This window comes from Salvelinus alpinus, chromosome 16 (assembly GCF_045679555.1).
Source record: "Salvelinus alpinus chromosome 16, SLU_Salpinus.1, whole genome shotgun sequence".
Taxonomy (NCBI): domain Eukaryota; kingdom Metazoa; phylum Chordata; class Actinopteri; order Salmoniformes; family Salmonidae; genus Salvelinus; species Salvelinus alpinus.
Window position 1 is genome coordinate 24326055 of NC_092101.1, and position 17935 is coordinate 24343989.

Consider the following 17935-nt stretch of genomic DNA (forward strand, 5'->3'; position numbering starts at 1 on the left):
CTCATGGTCTGAAAAGTTCTCTACTTTTGATAGATTTAAACAAACTACAGTGTATTCTGAAAGTATTCAGACCCCTTGACCTTTTCCACATTTTGTTACGTTACAGCCTTATTCTAAAATGTATTCCATTATTTTCATCAATCTATACACAATACCCCATAATGACAAAGCAAAAACAGGTTTCACAAATGTTTGCAAAATTCAGTATTCAGACCCTTTACTCAGTACTTTGTTGAAGCACTTTTGGCAGCAATTACAGCCTCAAGTTTTTGGGTATGACTACCTTGGCATACCTGTATTTGGGGAGTTTCTCACATTCTTCTGTGCAGACTCTCTCAAGATCTGTCAGTTTGGATAGGGAGCGTCGCTGCACAGCTATTTTCAGGTCTCTCCAGAGATGTTTTTCATCAAGGATCTCTCTTTACTTTGCTCCATTCATCTTTCCCTTGAACCTGCCTAGTCTATCAGTCCCTGTCCCTGAAAATCTCCACAGCCTGATGCTGCCACCACCATGCTTCACCGTAGAAAGAGTGCCAGGTTTCCTCCAGACGTGACGCTTGGTATTCAGGCCAAAGACTTCAATCTTGATTTCATGAGACCAGAGAATCTTGTTTCTCATGGTCTGAATGTCCTTTAGGTGCCTTTTGGCAAACTCCAAGCAGGCTGTCATGTGTCTTTTACTGAGGAGTGGCTTCCATCTGGCCACTCTACCATAAACGCCTGATTGGTGGAGTGCTGCAGAGATGGTTGTTCTTCTGGAAGGTTCTCCCATCTCCACAGAGAAACTCTGGAGTTCTGTCAGAGTGACCATCGGCTTCTTGGTCACCTCCATGACCAAGGCTCTTCTCCCCCGATTGCTCAGTTTGGCCTGGCGGCCAACTCTAGGAAGAGTTGGTGGTTCCAAGCTTCTTCCATTTAAGAATGATGGAGGCCACTGTGTTCTTGGGGACCTTTAATGCTTCAGAAATGTTTTGGTATCCTTCCCCAGATCTGTGCCTCGACACAATCCTGTCTCGGAGCTCTATGGACAATTCCTTTGACCTCATGGCTTGGGTTTTGCTCTGATATGCACAGTCAACTGTGGGACCTTATATAGACAGGTATGTGCCTTTCCAAATCATGTCCAATCAATTGAATTTACCACAGCTGGACTCCAATCACGTTGTAGAAACATCTCAAGTATGATCAATTGAAACAGGATGCTCCTGGGCTCAATTTCGAGTTTCATAGCAAAGGGTCTGAATACTTATGTAAATAAGGTATTTCTATTTTCTTTCTTTAATACATTTGCGAAAATTGCTAAAAACCTGTTTTCGCCTTGCTATTATGGGGTATTGTGTGTAGATTGATGAGGATTTTTAAAATCCATTTTAGAATGAAGCTGTAATTTAACAAAATGTGGAAAAAGTCAAGGGATCTGAATACTTTCCGAATGCACTGTAATTCGAAATCACCATGGTCACAACCATAAACTGTCAACTCTATCTATCTGATGGATAGAATATGAATTTTGGTTCAAATATGTTTGTTTTTATGTAGATTTTAGAGTCATAAAGCAACTGAGGAAAAACAAAATGTCTACTTTTTATACCACTTGAATGAAGAAAATTGCAATTTTTGTTAACTCCGTCAGATTTTTGTCTAACGTAAACGCCGTCAGAGTACTGGAAGATCTGATAGAATGGTTATGTTTATATTGGGGATTTTCAAATGGATCATGTTTCATATTTTGCGTGGCTCGTCAAATCTGTCACTGATGGCTAAACCCCCTTAATATACATTTTATTTGTCAATATTCTGAAAAATATGTTTAAGCACTGTTCTGCAACATATGCTTAAAGTATTCAAGCATTTGCTGTACTAGACCTAAGGGATGATGTTTGCTTTATAAATGTTTTTTATATATTCTGAATCTAGAAAAACTTGCCAAAATGCTAATAGAATTAGCCCTGAGTGTACAAAATATTAGGTACACCTCCCTAATATTGAGTTGCACCACCCTTTTGCCATCAGAACAGCCTCATTTTGTCGGGGCATGGACTCTACAAGGTGTCAAAAGAGTTCCACAGGGATGCTGGCCCATGTTGATTCCAGTGCTTCCCACAGTTGTGTCAAGTTGGCTGGATGTCCTTTGGGTGGGAGACCATTCTTGATACACACAGGAAACTGTTGAGTGTGAAAAAGCCAGCAGCGTTTCAGTTCTTGACACATTCAAACCAGTGCACCTGGCACCTACTACCATACCCCGTTCAAAGGCACTTACATTTTTTGTCTTGCCCATTCACCCTCTGAATGGAACACATACATAATCCATGTCTCAATTGTCTCAAGGCTTAAAAATCCTTCTTTAACCTACTTCTCCCTGATTGAAGTGGATTTAATAGGTGACATCAGTAAGGGATTATAGCTTTCACCTGGATTCACCTGATCAGTCTATCTATGCCATGTAAAAAGTAGGTGTTCCTAATGCTATAAAACAAAACAAAAAAAATATTTGTATTATATAGTTCAATAATCTAATGTTAGACTCAAACAATCAAAGTCTTTAAACTTGTTGGACAATAAATATAAAAATGAAATGTCTTACGGAGTTGACATAAATCCAGTTAGGTGCATTTTATGAAACAAATCTAGAATTAGTAGGTTGTTCCCTTACATGGTGTGATAGCTGATACTTTGGTCTATCAAAATATATATTTCCAATTTTGTTAATATTAATACAAATATTTGTGAAAAAACTAGTTGAGATTGTCCTGTTTTTCAAGAATCCCTGATCTACATATTTAATTTCTGTATGCTAACAGCCTATTTCAGCCTACATATTTCCATTATTAAAATGGATTACTTGAAAATGAAATCCTTTACTTACAATATTATATTTGAAATGTTATGATATTATTTGATATTGTCTGCCATTTAGATTAAGCAGATTTTTTAAGAAGCAACATTTTCATCATAGCCCAAGTGGTACTGTAGCTCCATTCCAGTGGCTCTATAGCTCCAGGTTTTGTGTTATGAAATCCATTAGCCCCCTATCTCCCCAAGGCAGGTAGCTGCTCCCTGATTTGCTTCCTGGTGTCTGACTCAGCCTTTATTACAGCAAGCCGAGCATCAGCCTGAAAGCAGCGTTAGCCCATCCTGATTGGCTCACACAGTGAGCGTGTGTGTATCCATCCATTACTAATGACACATACTATGCTAAATTGTATTGTACTTTTTGAGGAAAAAATATATTTTTTGTGGAGTTAGAGGTATCCGCAGAACCTGAAGTTGCTTCCCTTCTCTCACATCATCTCTGAGGTGCTTTCGGACTGGGAGTGGCACTGTGCTTTGTGCGTGAAGGGTCCTTCAGCCTCCGGTGAGGGAGCGGATTGACGAAGGAGAGTGGTGGAGAGTAGAGCAGAGGAGGGGAGAGAGGAGAGCCGAAGCTGCACACACCCTGAGATGCTCTGCTGGCTAAGAGAGGAGGAGATGTCTCTGCAGGAGTTCCAGCAGCGTGTGGGCTGTGTCATCACACATGTCGGTGAGTGTCCTGTCTTCATCCCTCCATCAGCCATCAGCCACACTGGGGGTTGTGGGGAGGGTAGGGGTATGTACCAGGGAGAGAGGGAGCAGGGAGGTGATACCCAGCAGCTGCTCCCTGGATGGTCTCCCTATTCCAGGCAGTATTCTTAGAAATGCTCAGATATGGAATTGCTTTATAATAGAGATACATGTGTAAATGTATGGTCTAAACTGGTAGAAATGTCAGATTTGGGCTGATCATTATAGCTGCAATTTACATAGTTAGTTCAAGGTCATAGTCAACGTTACACAAATAACCATGAAGTATGTGGTTATATCTAGTGGGATCTGGTATGTGGATTTATATTTTATTTTTGTATGATTCATAATGGACGCATCATGTTCCTCACACCAGTCAGACTTCTCATACTATGCTGGTGTAGTAACTAGTTGTCACAGAACTTCACAGGGGTGTCATCATCAGAGAGTGTGATTGTCAAATCAAATCAAAGAAAAATCAAATTTGATTTGTCACATACACATGGTTAGCAGATGTTAATGCGCGTGTAGCGAAATGCTTGTGGTGTAGCAAAATGCTTGTGATGTAGCGAAATGCTTGTGATGTAGCGAAATGCTTGTGATGTAGCGAAATTGTTGCGGTGTAGCGAAATGCTTGTGATGTAGCGAAATGCTTGTGGTCATATGCTCCTATATTGAAAAAGATTTTTCCATTATCTGATAATCCAATCCCATCCCATTCTTATTATGAATTTAATTGTAAATCACTATAACCACATTTAAGAGCTAATATGTATATCATCATGAAGATAGATATACTGTATTTACTGGTATCTATGGGTTTCATTAGCTATTTAATGAAAGTAAATGTTATTAGCCAAAGAAAACAGAAAACCTAATATAAATCTCGTTAGATTCCTATTTCCCCCTCTCTCAATTCCTCTTGTTGACCACCATTCCACATTCTACATCCGGGTCTTCCGGGCTGGGCAGAGGAAGTAGGTTATTGTGCCACGCTGGAGATTGTTACGGAGTGTCTTCTATCATGGCTCTAGTGAGGCAGGCAGTCAGCAGCCATCCATGGGGGAGGGGACCATGCAGGCAGTTACCATAGAAACTGAGATAGCCCAAGCTTGTGTGCATCAGGCCCTATTGATTTATGGAAGCAGCCTCCCCTGTGTTGCTGCTTGCATCTCTCACGTCCCCAATTTATCAGAGACCCCCAATTATCGTCAGTGTCATGTTATATGTTGAGCGTTATAGATCGCTGTCGTGATAATACAGTTGAAGTCGGAAGTTTACATACACCTTAGTCAAATACATTTAAACAGTTTTTCACAATTCCTGACATTTAATCCTAGTAAAAATTCCCTGTCTTAGGTCAGTTAGGATCACCACTTTATTTTAAGAATGTGAAATGTCAGAATAATAAGAGAGAGAAGGAATTATTCAGCTTTCAGCTTTTATATCTTTCATCACATTCCCAGTTGGTCAGACGTTTATATACACTCAATTAGTATTTGGTAGCATTGCCTTTAAATTGTTTAACTTGGGTCAAACGTTTTGGGTAGGCTTCCACAAGCTTCCCACAATAAACTGAGTGGATTTTGGCCCATTCCTCCTGACAGAGCTGGTGTAACTGAGTCAGGTTTGTAGGCCTCCTTGCTCGCACATGCTTTTTCAGTTCTGCCCACAAATTTTCTATAGGATTGAGGTCAGGGCTTTGTGATGGCCACTCCAATACCTTGACTTTGTTGTCCTTAAGCCATTTAGCCACAACTTTGGAAGTATGCTTGGGGTCATTGTCCATTTGGAAGACCCATTTGCGACCAAGCTTTAACTTCCTGACTGTTGTCTTGAGATGTTGCTTCAACATATCCACATAATGTTCCTCTCTCATGATGCCATATATTTTGTGAAGTGCACCAGTCCCTCCTGCAGCAAAGCACCCCCACAACATGATGCTGCCACCCCCGTGCTTCACGTTTGGGATGGCGTTCTTCAGCTTGCAAGCTTCCCCCTTTTTCTTCCAAACATAACAATGGTCATTAAGGCCAAACAGTTCCATTTTTGTTTCATCAGACCAGAGGACATGTCTCCAAAAAGTACAATATTTGTCCCCATGTGCAGTTGCAAACCGTAGTCTGGCTTTTTTATGGCGGTTTTGGAGCAGTGGCTTCTTCCTTGCTGAGCAGCCTTTCAGGTTATGTCGACATAGGACTCGTTTTACTGTGGATATAGATACTTTTGTACCTGTTTCCTCCAGCATTTTCACAAGGTCCTTTGCTGTTGTTCTGGGATTGATTTGCACTTTTCTCACCAAAGTACGTTCATCTCTAGGAGACAGAACGCGTCTCCTTCCTGAGCGGTATGACGGCTGCGTGGTCCCATGGTGTTTATACTTGCGTACTATTGTTTGTACAGATGAACGTGGTACCTTCAGGCGTTTGGAAATTGCTCCCAAGGATGAACCAGACTTGTGGAGGTCTACAATTGTTTTTCTGAGGTCTTGGCTGATTTCTTTTGATTTTCCCATGATGTCAAGCAGAGGCACTGAGTTTGAAGGTAGGCCTGGAAATACATCCACAGGTACACCTCCAATTGACTCAAATGATGTCAATTAGCCTATCAGAAGCATCTAAAGCCATGACATCCTTTTCTGGAATTTTCCAAGCTGTTTAAAGGCACTGTCAACTTAGTGTATGTAAATTTCTGACCCACTGGAATTGCGATACAGTGAATTATAAGTGAAATAATCTGTCTGTAAACAATTGTTGGGAAAATGACTTGTGTCATGCACAAAGTAGATGTCCTAACCGACTTGCCAAAACTATAGTTTGTAAATTAGAAATTTGTGGAGTGGTTGAAAAACGAGTTTTAATGACTCCAACCTAAGTGTATGTAAACTTCCGACTTCAACTGTATGTTATTATACCAATCTGACCTAAATACTGTATCCCCAAAGCGTCCTTTATAAAAGGTTCATAATGAGCTTCTCTTTACAGAAGATGATTGACTTGCTACACAAGACGCTGATGACAGTAATGTTATTCTGCTAGTGGCATTTATTCACCATTGATTTATTTAAGATCAAAGACACAACCCTCTGTTTATCTGTAAGGGATGTAGAACTGTGCAGCTTCAATCACATACTTGACATTTTAAGCCATGAGTGGGAAATGGTGAGCTTGGCAGCTGATGTCGGCAGCACTACCTCAGAGGTATTATTGCAATTAAAACCTTGTAACAGGCTCCATGACTCACAGGGAGAGAGAAAGAGAGAGATTCAAGCCTTATCTGAGTGAAGGCTGCGTAATTTACGGTAACGTCGTATAGATTTTATGAATGATTCATGATAACAAATTATGTTTCAAAACAGAATTATTGTAATGATTAGAATTCAGACCGTAGTATTTGTATCCAGTCACAGCTCTCCCAAACAAATTATATTTAGAGGAAAATACATTACCTAATTGAAATGAACCTTCAAATAGTTTTCAGGAAGAAAAGGTCAGGCAAAAGTATGTTTTGTTTTGTTGCCTCTGTAGCAACAGAGGAATTACAGTAGCACAATGCTTCTTGTGTACTGGGAAATCCTCCATAACTCACCCCAAGGATCTCTAATATGAAGAATTACATTTCCATACAGGAAAATATCAACTCAGTATTACTGGTTGAATTCTTAACCTCATTGTGTGCAAAGAATTTGGCCCAGTGTAGCAGTAACCCTAATTTTGCACACTGTACTATTTAGCAGAGTAGAAGAATGGAAATGTGTGGCATCAGTCACCCGTTGCTAATTGAACTAAGAGGATTAGTATGGTCTGACCACTCATGGCTGGCCCCATATACAGTATGTGGTTAACACAGGGAAATGAAACAGTCTATAGGCCTATCGAAAAAGAAAATACAACCACTTCCAAACATGAGCACAGAATAGAGACACAGCTTGCAGCTGACAGGGAATCATAAAGGCACCAAGGCTGGAAAACACATTCAAATGTCAGAGTAATAACTACAATATATGGTTTCCGGAGGCATTTCGTTTCAAGCATAATTTGTGTGAAAGTGACATGACAATGTACATGTTCTGCTGGCTCTACAACACAGACCTCTATCCTAGACGTTATGTATTTTGTGTGAGCATGTTTATGGTTTCTCTCACCATAAATGTTGGCTAACTTGTCTGTCATTCATTTTGTTGTAACTATGGCACTGTGGTAGTTATATTCTCTTACAGTAAGCCATGAATCCATTGAAACTCTATGGACATCTGCAATGTTGGTTTGTGCAGGTTATCATAGATAGATAAATAGAAATCAGCATTGTTTTGTCCCTCCCTTTATCTATGTGCCCATCCCTCATCGGCTTAGCAGCCAAAGGGTCAGTGCTATTCTCTAAAATCAATACCAGATGCCACCATGAGGGCCTGGTGCCATGTTATTCTGTGATAGTGATAGTACATTCATAAGCCTTGGCACAGAATGAGACACAATTCAGATCTATAAAAAACTGTCCCATACGCAGAGAGGTAAACAATGGGAAGGTCAAAGGGTCATCCTCTCTCCTGTTGGAACAGCAGCCCTGGTGTTCATCATCTCAAACGGCTTGAGCAGATGCCTTCCTTCCTTACCTCTCACCTCTGAAATCATATCCCCTCACAACAATGCCGTCAACTTTATCTCCGTGTTTGTATTTTAGATTATGTGGATTTAGGATTTAATGTTTGTAGTGATACAAGATTATATTATTTGTCGATTTGATTGAAACAAAATTGCAATGTTACACATTGGCACAAGTGCATAGAATCTGCAGACACATCATAGGCTGTTTGTTTTTTGTATCAGTGTAACCGATGTGAAATGGCTAGCTAGTTAGCGGTGGTGCGCGCTAATAGCGTTTCAATCGGTGACGTCACTCGCTCTGAGACCTTGAAGTAGTTGTTCCCCTTGCTCTGCAAGGGCCGCGGCTTTTGTGGCGCGATGGGTAACGATGCTTCGTGGGTGACTGTTGTCGGTGTGCAGAGGGTCCCTGGTTCGAGCCCAGGTAGGGGCGAGGAGAGGGACGGACGCTATACTGTTACATCAGTCATAGGTTGTCAACATCTTTGAACCTCTTTAGGTCAGATATGGGTTCCAGCCATCAATATCCCTGGTGACATAACCCCAGACAGCTCTGGGCTTGTTTACCCAGCCAGGCCAACCTTGTTTTTATGACGTAGGCTATATTCACACTGCTTCCTATTTGTCCCTGCTTTACGTGAAATGGGCTCTCGACATCCTTTGGAAAACGTTGGTCTTTTTTCGCACAGTCCCCTTTGGGCTTTGGCCAGCATTTGACTTGTGCTCACAGTAACACAATGGAACAATAGCCCACTGAGCCATAAGATATGAACATATATTTGAGAGTCTGGCCTAATTTCTGACTCTAGTGTAACTACTCGAGTCCTAGAGGGCTGAGGGTGGCCCCTCAGATCATCTTAGATCAAATGAGGTCAAGCTCCACAGCATGCTTGGGAAACCAGATGGCACGTAGGGGGAAGAGAGGAGCCTTACTATGTCAGCCTAGGACACAGAGAGGGAGTACTTGGGATTACTACTCCCTATTCTCCTTCTGTGACCTTGACCCCATGACCCTCCACTCTCTGAAGGTGGGTAGGAGGGTTTGCAGCAAGGTTTGCTCACCCCCCCACAGGGCATTGTTTTTGAGAATAATTACCTCTCAAGGCCACTGTGTCGATTCATTGTAGACAATAACACTGCAGATGTTTAGAACCTTAATCTATCTCGCAAGGGGCTGCAGTATATTGTGTGCAGTCACAGCAGACCTGATCTTTGGATCGATTTCCTATCCTCAGTGCCTCTCACGATTGAGAGCTTTGATGCATGCTCTGCTCCTGCCCTGGTAACTGAGGTTCACAGCACTAATAATTTATACATCAGATAATAGACCAGATGTTTACAACAGCTCTGAATGTGGGACAACTTACTGCTAATTTATTATTAAATCGTGCTGAAACTATCTTTTTTCATGATGTTTTCACTTATTTTAACATAATGTTTTTTCAGACTGGGTAGGGTGGTTCCTGTCAGAGAAATCAACAAATGGAAGGTAAATATATGCTATTTGGACTTGACGGACTCGGTTGTAATTTAGTCATGTACTACTTGTGAAGAGGACCAGCTGAACCTTCCAATATCTATCTTTTAAAAACAGGGTGACTTTGTGTTGACATGACAACATACATGTGCGAGCCTCATTACAATAGCAGGAAGAGAGAAAAGACACTGTGTGTGTGTGTAACAGTTTCGCCCCTACCTGGGCTCAAACCAGGGACCCTCTGCACACATCAACAACTGACACCCTCGAAGCATCGTTACCTATCGCTCCACAAAAGCCGCGACCCTTGCTGAGCAAGGGAAACAACTACTTCAAGGTCTCAGAGCGAGTGACGTCACCGGTTGAAACGCTATTAGCGCGCACCCCGCTGACTAGCTAGCCATTTCACACCGGTTACATGTGGTTATCTGACTCAGTGTGTGTGACCCTGGACCTCTTGACTACCAGCATGGTGCTGGTCAGAGCTCACATATACAGTACTCAATCAATCAATCAATTTTATTTTATATAGCCCTTCGTACATCAGCTAATATCTCGAAGTGCTGTACAGACACCCAGCCTAAAACCCCAAACAGCTAGTAATGCAGGTGTAGAAGCACGGTGGCTAGGAAAAACTCCCTAGAAAGGCCAAAACCTAGGAAGAAACCTAGAGAGGAACCAGGCTATGAGGGGTGGCCAGTCCTCTTCTGGCTGTGCCGGGTGGAGATTATAACAGAACTATGCCAAGATGTTAAAAAATGTTCATAAGTGACAAGCATGGTCAAATAATAATCATGAATAATTTTCAGTTGGCTTTTCATAGCCGATCATCAAGAGTTGAAAAACAACAGGTCTGGGACAGGTGGCGGTTCCATAACCGCAGGCAGAACAGCTGAAACTGGAATAGCAGCAAGGCCAGGCGGACTGGGGACAGCAAGGAGTCACCACGGGCGGCAGTCCCGACGCATGGTCCTAGGGCCCAGGTCCTCCGAGAGAAAGAAAGAGAGAAGGAGAAAATTAGAGAGAGCCAAGATTTTCAAAATGTTCATAAATGACAAGCATGGTCAAATAATAATCAGGAATAAATCTCAGTTGGCTTTTCATAGCCGATCATTAAGAGTTGAAAACAGCAGGTCTGGGACAGGTAGGGGTTCCATAACCGCAGGCAGAACAGTTGAAACTGGAATAGCAGCAAGGCCAGGCGGACTGGGGACAGCAAGGAGTCACCACGGCCGGTAGTCCCGACGTATGGTCCTAGGGCTCAGGTCCTCCGAGAGAAAGAAAGAGAGAAGGAGAAAATTAGAGAGCGCCAAGATTTTCAAAATGTTCATAAATGACAAGCATGGTCAAATAATAATCAGGAATAAATCTCAGTTGGCTTTTCATAGCCGATCATTAAGAGTTGAAAACAGCAGGTCTGGGACAGGTAGGGGTTCCGTAACCGCAGGCAGAACAGTTGAAACTGGAATAGCAACAAGGCCAGGCGGACTGGGGACAGCAAGGTGTCATCATGCCCGGTAGTCCTGACGTATGGTCCTAGGGCTCAGGTTCTCAGAGAGAAAGAGAGAACGAGAGAATTAGAGAGAGCATACTTAAATTCACACAGGACACTGGATAAGACAGGAGAAGTACTCCAGGTAACCAACTGACCCTAGCCCCCCGACACATAAACTACTGCAGCATAAATACTGGAGGCTGAGACAGGAGCGGTCAGGAGACACTGTGGCCCCATCCGAAGAAACCCCCGGACAGGGCCAAACAGGAAGGATATAACCCCACCCACTTTGCCAAAGCACAGCCCCCGCACCACTAGAGGGAAATCCTCAACCACCAACTTACAATCCTGAGACAAGGCCGAGTATAGCCCACAAAGGTCTCCACCACAGCACAAACCAAGGGGGGGCGCCAACCCAGACAGGAAGATCACGTCAGTAACTCAACCCACTCAAGTGACGCACCCCTCCTAGGGACGGCATGAAAGAGCACCAGCAAGCCAGTGACTCAGCCCCTGTAACAGGGTTAGAGGCAGAGAATCCCAGTGGAGAGAGGGGAACCGGCCTGGCAGAGACAGCAAGGGCGGTTCGTTGCTCCAGAGCCTTTCCGTTCACCTTCACACTCCTGGGCCAGACTACACTCAATCATATGACCTACTGAAGAGATAAGTCTTCAGTAAAGACTTAAAGGTTGAGACCGAGTCTGCGTCTCTCACATGGGTAGGCAGACTGTTCCATAAAAATGGAGATCTATAGGAGAAAGCCCTGCCTCCCGCTGTTTGCTTAGAAATTCTAGGGACAATTAGGAGGCCTGCGTCTTGTGACCGTACTAATCCTCACCATCCTTGTGTGTGTGTGTGTGTGTGTGTGTGTGTGTGTGTGTGTGTGTGTGTGTGTGTGTGTGTGTGTGTGTGTGTGTGTGTGTGTGTGTGTGTGTGTGTGTGTGTGTGTGTGTGTGTGTGTGTGTGTGTGTGTGTGTGTTTTCTGGAGGGAGGAGTGACTGCCAGATGCCAGTGACACTAGTATAATGTGGCCTTACTGCAAACATTGGACCCATGCAGTGCAGGCTTATAGTGCAGGCGTATATAGCCCTGTGATTCGTTGATGTCAACCATGGGTGATGGTAAGGGCTGGCCGGCTGATCAGGCTTCAGAACTGAATAGGTCATAGTTCAGGGAGGGCTGCAGAGGACGTGGAAATGGGAAGTGTGATCTCCAGATCCAGACTTCTTATATGCCAGCATCTTGTTCCTGTTTTTCTGTTTTTAGAGCACATGTCCCAATGGTAAAGGTCATCCCTCCTTCTGCTGACAGAGCCACATGGTGATGTCATATGATGGAATTGACTCCTTGCCCTTAAGTTGAAAAACAAACAGTGCAAATGTTGTTATAATATGCTTGCAGGAGTTGATGCTTTTGTAGTCTTTCATGCTGTTTCATTAGCATAGTGGTTTAAAATAGATACTGTCAATATAATGATTCAAAATCATACTGTTGAACTGAACTAAGGATAGTTCTACTCACATGAAGTAATCGCTCCACCTCGACACCACTTGGGAATAGGAGTCTGGACGCTGCCATTCTCTCAGCTTGAGAGACCAACTATCTGAACATAGGCTGTGGAGACTTATCTCAAAGTCATCTAAAAAGAAAGGTGGGACATTTCATTTCTTTACATTATATGCAAAAAGTGGCGTATCACGTGATGTGATATGTGCGCTGTAAGGTATGTTTGAGCAGTGACAGAACAAGCCATCTTTGTGGACTGAGCTGTGGTCTATTGTTGAAGTGTATTGTTGGGGCATGCAGAGGTAAACACTAATGCTAAAAAAGGCCTATCATGTCAATAAACTGCTCCCTGAATAGACTAGTGTATTAATATTAGCTAGCGAGAGTAATGTATGTTTATCAGCCAGTGGAAAGGTAAGCTTTAAGATACAGACCTGTGTGTTATATCTCTTTTAAGACAGGAAGCACACTGGTTACAATTTCCTGTGTCAAACATCAAGGCTACAGTATCACACATATTGGTCTTTGCTTGGAAACTAAAAGGACACATTTTGATGTAATGGTTGGTAACTCCTTTGCCTCTTCAGTTGTTACAGTATGCTGTGTGGTGTAAAAAAGTTATATTGAAGTAGTAGGATTTCTCCTTATTTTTTGCAAATAGCAGTTCTACAAACTTAGCCCCCTAAATGTGAGGGGACACACAAACACATGCACACATAGACACACTCCAACACACACATCATTTGTATTGTTTGTATATCGTTGTATTTTACATTTGTGTGACTGTCCTTGTCTATCAGTGTATTAGTGTTTTGTTGCTGTTTTGTGTTTTTTTTGTGGACCCCCGGAAGAGTAGCTGCTGCTTCTGCAAAAGCTAATGAGGATCTGAATAAACAAATAAACAAACAGATAACTGCCATGCCCATGGGTGTAACTTAGATACAGTATGACTGACTATAACTGATCATATTCTTGTGTGTTTATTCTCATGTGATACATACCCTTGTCCACTGAGAGTGTCTTGGGAGGGAGGGGTGAGTTAGTGCTTCCGAGACAAGGCCAGGCCAGTGAATGAGCTACAGCCAGAAGGAGGAAAAGCGGTGATGGGTTCCTGACGCACGGTGGCCACACAGCACAACGGCTGAATGTTGGGCAGGGTGGGGGAGGAAAGGGAAGCCCCCAGTGCCTCAGGACATTGTTGAGGAGATTGGTGTAAACTATGGCAGTCTCCTGAGCTCCACTGGTCACAAGACTTCAACTCAGACTGCTGGCGAGAGCCCTGACAGAACACATACACAACCCACCCACACACTCACAGAAACACACACAGTAAGGATTCTGCTCTGCGCGGCTCTCCATACCACAGCTGGAGTCCTCAGGGCAGGACTGTCGGTCTGGTCCAGACAGGAAGACCTCACCATGGGCTCAGTTATGTGTAAGTGACTGGATTATCTACTTTAAACCTTCATGGACATTTTCTGTGTGTTTGACACTCATACAGGTCTGGCTTCTATGGTTATTTTGCCTATGAGTGGTGTGAAACAGATGTGACGTATGCTAGTTGTGGTACTGGAGAAGCCTGCTCAGTAGATAGCAGTAGGTAGGGGCTGGTGATTGAGTGGTGTTTCCTTGTGACGTCTTGAGTAAGGAGTTCTGTGTGGTTACAGGCTGAAGACGTTTAGCAATGTGACCGAACAGAGAGGACGGTGATTACCCTGTAAACACCTTGTGGGAACCTTGTTACGAATAGAGCTAGTAGTTCAAAATGCCCTATAAATTCACATTGGAATGTATGACAGACTTCTTTTCAGTTTCCATTGCTTCTATGTTTCCATGTCGTGCTTCACAGTGATGGTGCATTTCACTTTTAGATTCTCACCTGAGTGTGAAGTCACCTGAGCTTAGATAGAGGTTAGCTAAGAAGGGTTTGTGATTATTCTCTGTTGCATGTGCCTGACAAAGAGAGGTAAGTGGAGGGAAGAGACCTAGGCAGAGGTCAGAGGCAGCAGATCAGCAGCACCTCCCTGGACTGAAGAGAAATAATTGCGGTGGTAGAGGCTGGCAGGGGACCTGATGTGTGTGTACTGTATGCAGTATGTGTGTGTGTTAGAGTTGTGCTGCTCTGAGAGACTGGGCTATCAGATGCAAGGCGCTGTAAGACAAGAGTGTCCAGGGGACATGAATAGCAGACCGGGGGGGATTCAGGAGCTCTAAGCCTGGGAGGAGAGTGACGATCTGGTAGCCACTCAGAGTTCTGTCTGTCCCTGCTCCCTACTGTCTCCCTGAGCTGAAGTCTGGACTGACCTTGGCTATACTAGGCACTGAGTAGGAAGGAACTACACAGGCTGCTGTGCAGGAAAGCCACCTCTTGCACACAAACACACACACTCAGACTCTATATTAGAGATGACTGGTGCCAATATTTAGATGCTCTGCTGTGGTGGGATGATGGACGGCTCTCCGCGGTACCAGACCATCCCTTCGCAGTGTCCGGCGTGCGGGTGGCACACGAGTCAGCCAGAAGTATGTCCTCCCTCTCTTCCCTCTCACCCTCCTCCTCAGTTCCTCTCCCTCGCTCCATCCACCTGCCATTTGACGTTTTATTTTAGTCATTTAGTAGACACTCTTATCCTTAGTGCAATGCATTCATTTTAAGATAGCTAGATGAGACAACCACATATCACAGTTGTAGTAAGAACATTTTACTTCAATAAAGTAGTTATCAGCGAAGTCAGTGCTATTAGGAAAAGACAAGTGGGGATCTGTCAGGTAGTTGATTGATGTAGATCTGCTAAGACCCTGCTATATGTTAATGCTTTGGTGAATTTTCATTAGTCTGCAGCTGCTATCTATGGTGTGCCTTTCTTTCTAATATTAGACTGATGCATTTATGAATAGGTAGTTGTCACCTTCTCAGATAGGAAAGCAACCTGGCATACACTATCTGCCTGTCAAATGGCTTTCATTGTACAGGATAGAAAAGCTCCACATCACAACCACCTTTGAAAGAATACTGAGTAGAACATGTCTTATAACATGCAAGCATGCACCATTTTGATTGTTTCCTTCTGTGGAGAAGTGGCAATGACAGCAGAAAAAATAGCTCCAGGTTTTTATTCCAAAATCTGAATCAGCGTGTGTCTATGGTTGGATAAAGCTGTCCTGACTGACTGTTTTAAATGTGTGGAAAAAGACTTGCTGGCAGTATGCCTCAAAATTGAATGATGTCACAAAATAACATACCCAGAAGCCGTTGATAGCAGTTTATGTAAAACCTTACAAGGTCCCACAAACCCTCAGTGCCTGTCTTTTTATAGTGTGTGTGTGTGTGTGTGTGTGTGTGCGTGCGTGCGTGCATGTGTCTATGTATGTGCATGCGTGCATGCATGCTCAGCCTACTCACTCTGACACATAATGTGTAGACATGCACCCTCTCTTATGTGTGATTATCCTGAGAATGGAATGTACAGCATTTGTCAAACAGTCACTTCTCTATATGGTGTACAGTTAGCCGCTGAGCCTTGAAAATGTATTCGAAAATTAATTCATTTGTTTTTTCCCCTAATCAATCTACACACAATACCCCATAATGACAAAGCAAACACTGTTTTTTGGAAATGTTTACTGAAATATCACATTTACATAAGTATTCACACCCTTTACTCAGTACTTTGTTGAAGTACCTTTGGCAGAGATTACAGCATTGAGTCTTCTTGGGAATGACGCTACAAGCTTGGCACACCTGTATTTGGGGAGTTTGTCCCATTTTTCTCTGCAGATCCTTTCAAGCTCTGTGAGGTTGGATGGGGACCATTGCTGCACAGCTATTTTCAGGTCTCTCCAGAGATGTTCGATCGGGTTCAAGTCCGGGCTCTAGCTCGGCCACTCAAGGACATTCAGAGACTTGTCCCGAAGCCACTTCTGCATTGTCTTGGCTGTGTGATTAGGGTCGCTGTCCTGTTGGAAGGTGAACCTTCATCCCAGTCTGAGGTCCTGAGCACTGGAGCAGGTTATTATCAAGGATCTCTCTGTACTTCTCTCTGTTCATCTTTCCCGCGATCCTGACTAGTGTCCCAGTCCCTCCCGCTGAAAAACATCCCCACAGCATGATGCTGCCATCACCATGCTTCACCGTACAGATGGTGCCAGGTTTCCTCCAGACATGACGCTTGGCATTCAGGCCAAAGAGTTCAATCTTGATTTCATCAGACCAGAGAATCTTGTTTCTCATGGTCTGAGAGTCTTTAGGTGCCTTTTGGCAAACTCCAAGCGGGCTGTCATGTGCCTTTTACTGAGGAGTGGCTTCCGTCTGGCCACTCTACCATAAGGCCTGATTGGTGGTGTCACACCCTGATCTGTTTCACCTGTCTTGTGTTTGTATCCACCCCCCACCAGGTGTCTCCCATTTGTTCCCATTATTCCCTGTATATTTATCCCGGTGTCTTCTGTCTGTCGCCAGTTCGTCTTGTCAAGTCAACCAGCGTGTTCTTGATAGTCTCTGTTTTTCTAGTCCTCCTGGTTCTGACACTGTACCTGCCTGCCTGACCATTCAGCCTGCCCTGACCTCGAGCCTGCCTGCCGCCCTGTACCTTCTGGACTCTGACCTGGTTTATGAACTTCTGACTGTCCTCGACCTGCCTCTTGCCTGCCCCTTGTTTTTCAATAAATATCAGAGACTCGAACCATCTGCCTCCGGTGTCTGCATCTGGGTCTCTCCCTGTGTTGTTATAGATGGAGTACTGCAGAGATGATTGTCCTTCTCTCCACAAAGGAACTCTAAAGCTCTGTCAGAGTGACCATTTGATTCTTGGTCACCTTCCTGACCAAGGCCCTTCTCCCCTGATTGCTCAGTTTGGCTGGGCGACCAACTCTAGGAAGAGTCTTGGTGGTTCCAAACTCATTCCATTTCGAATGATGGAGGCCACTGTGTTCTAGGAGATCTTCAATGCTGCAGAAATGTTTTGGTACCCTTACCAAGATCTGTGCCTCGACACAATCCTGTCTCGGAGCTCTACGCACAATTCCTTCGACCTCATGGCTTGGTTTTTGCTCTGACATGCACTGTCAACTGTGGGACCTTATAGACAGGTTTGTGCCTTTCCAAATCATGTCCAATCAATTGAATTTACCACAGCTGGACTCCAATCAAGTTGTAGAAACATCTCAAGGATAATTAATGGAAACAGGATGCACCTGAGATCAATTTTGAGTCTCATAGCAAAGGGTCTGTATATTTATGTAAATAAGGTATTTCTGAATTTCTCTTTGTCATTATGGTGTATTGTGTGTAGATTGCTCAGGATTTTAACAATT

The 17935-nt window shown here is 43.5% G+C and overlaps 1 protein-coding gene and 1 long non-coding RNA gene across 12 annotated transcripts in view; one reads left to right on the forward strand and one right to left on the reverse strand.

Annotated features, from left to right (window-relative positions):
• mcf2l2 (MCF.2 cell line derived transforming sequence-like 2) overlaps window positions 1-17935 on the forward strand; it is a 136271-nt gene that overhangs the window by 911 nt on the left and 117425 nt on the right. For 6 of the 11 annotated variants that reach the window (XM_071345518.1, XM_071345522.1, XM_071345523.1 and 3 more), the window contains exon 1: window positions 3093-3523. In XM_071345518.1, coding sequence (XP_071201619.1) covers window positions 3445-3523 — 79 coding nt within the window. In that variant the 5' untranslated portion in view covers window positions 3093-3444. Of the gene's footprint in view, window positions 1-3092; window positions 3524-12506; window positions 12768-17935 lie in introns of those variants that run through there. The other 5 variants (XM_071345524.1, XM_071345527.1, XM_071345530.1 and 2 more) reach the window with 3 other exon arrangements.
• On the reverse strand, window positions 10130-12757 carry LOC139541180 (uncharacterized). Its single transcript, XR_011668319.1, has 3 exons — window positions 12638-12757; window positions 12154-12468; window positions 10130-11171 (listed from the first exon to the last, which is right to left on the reverse strand). It is a non-coding gene; the product is annotated as an uncharacterized lncRNA (long non-coding RNA).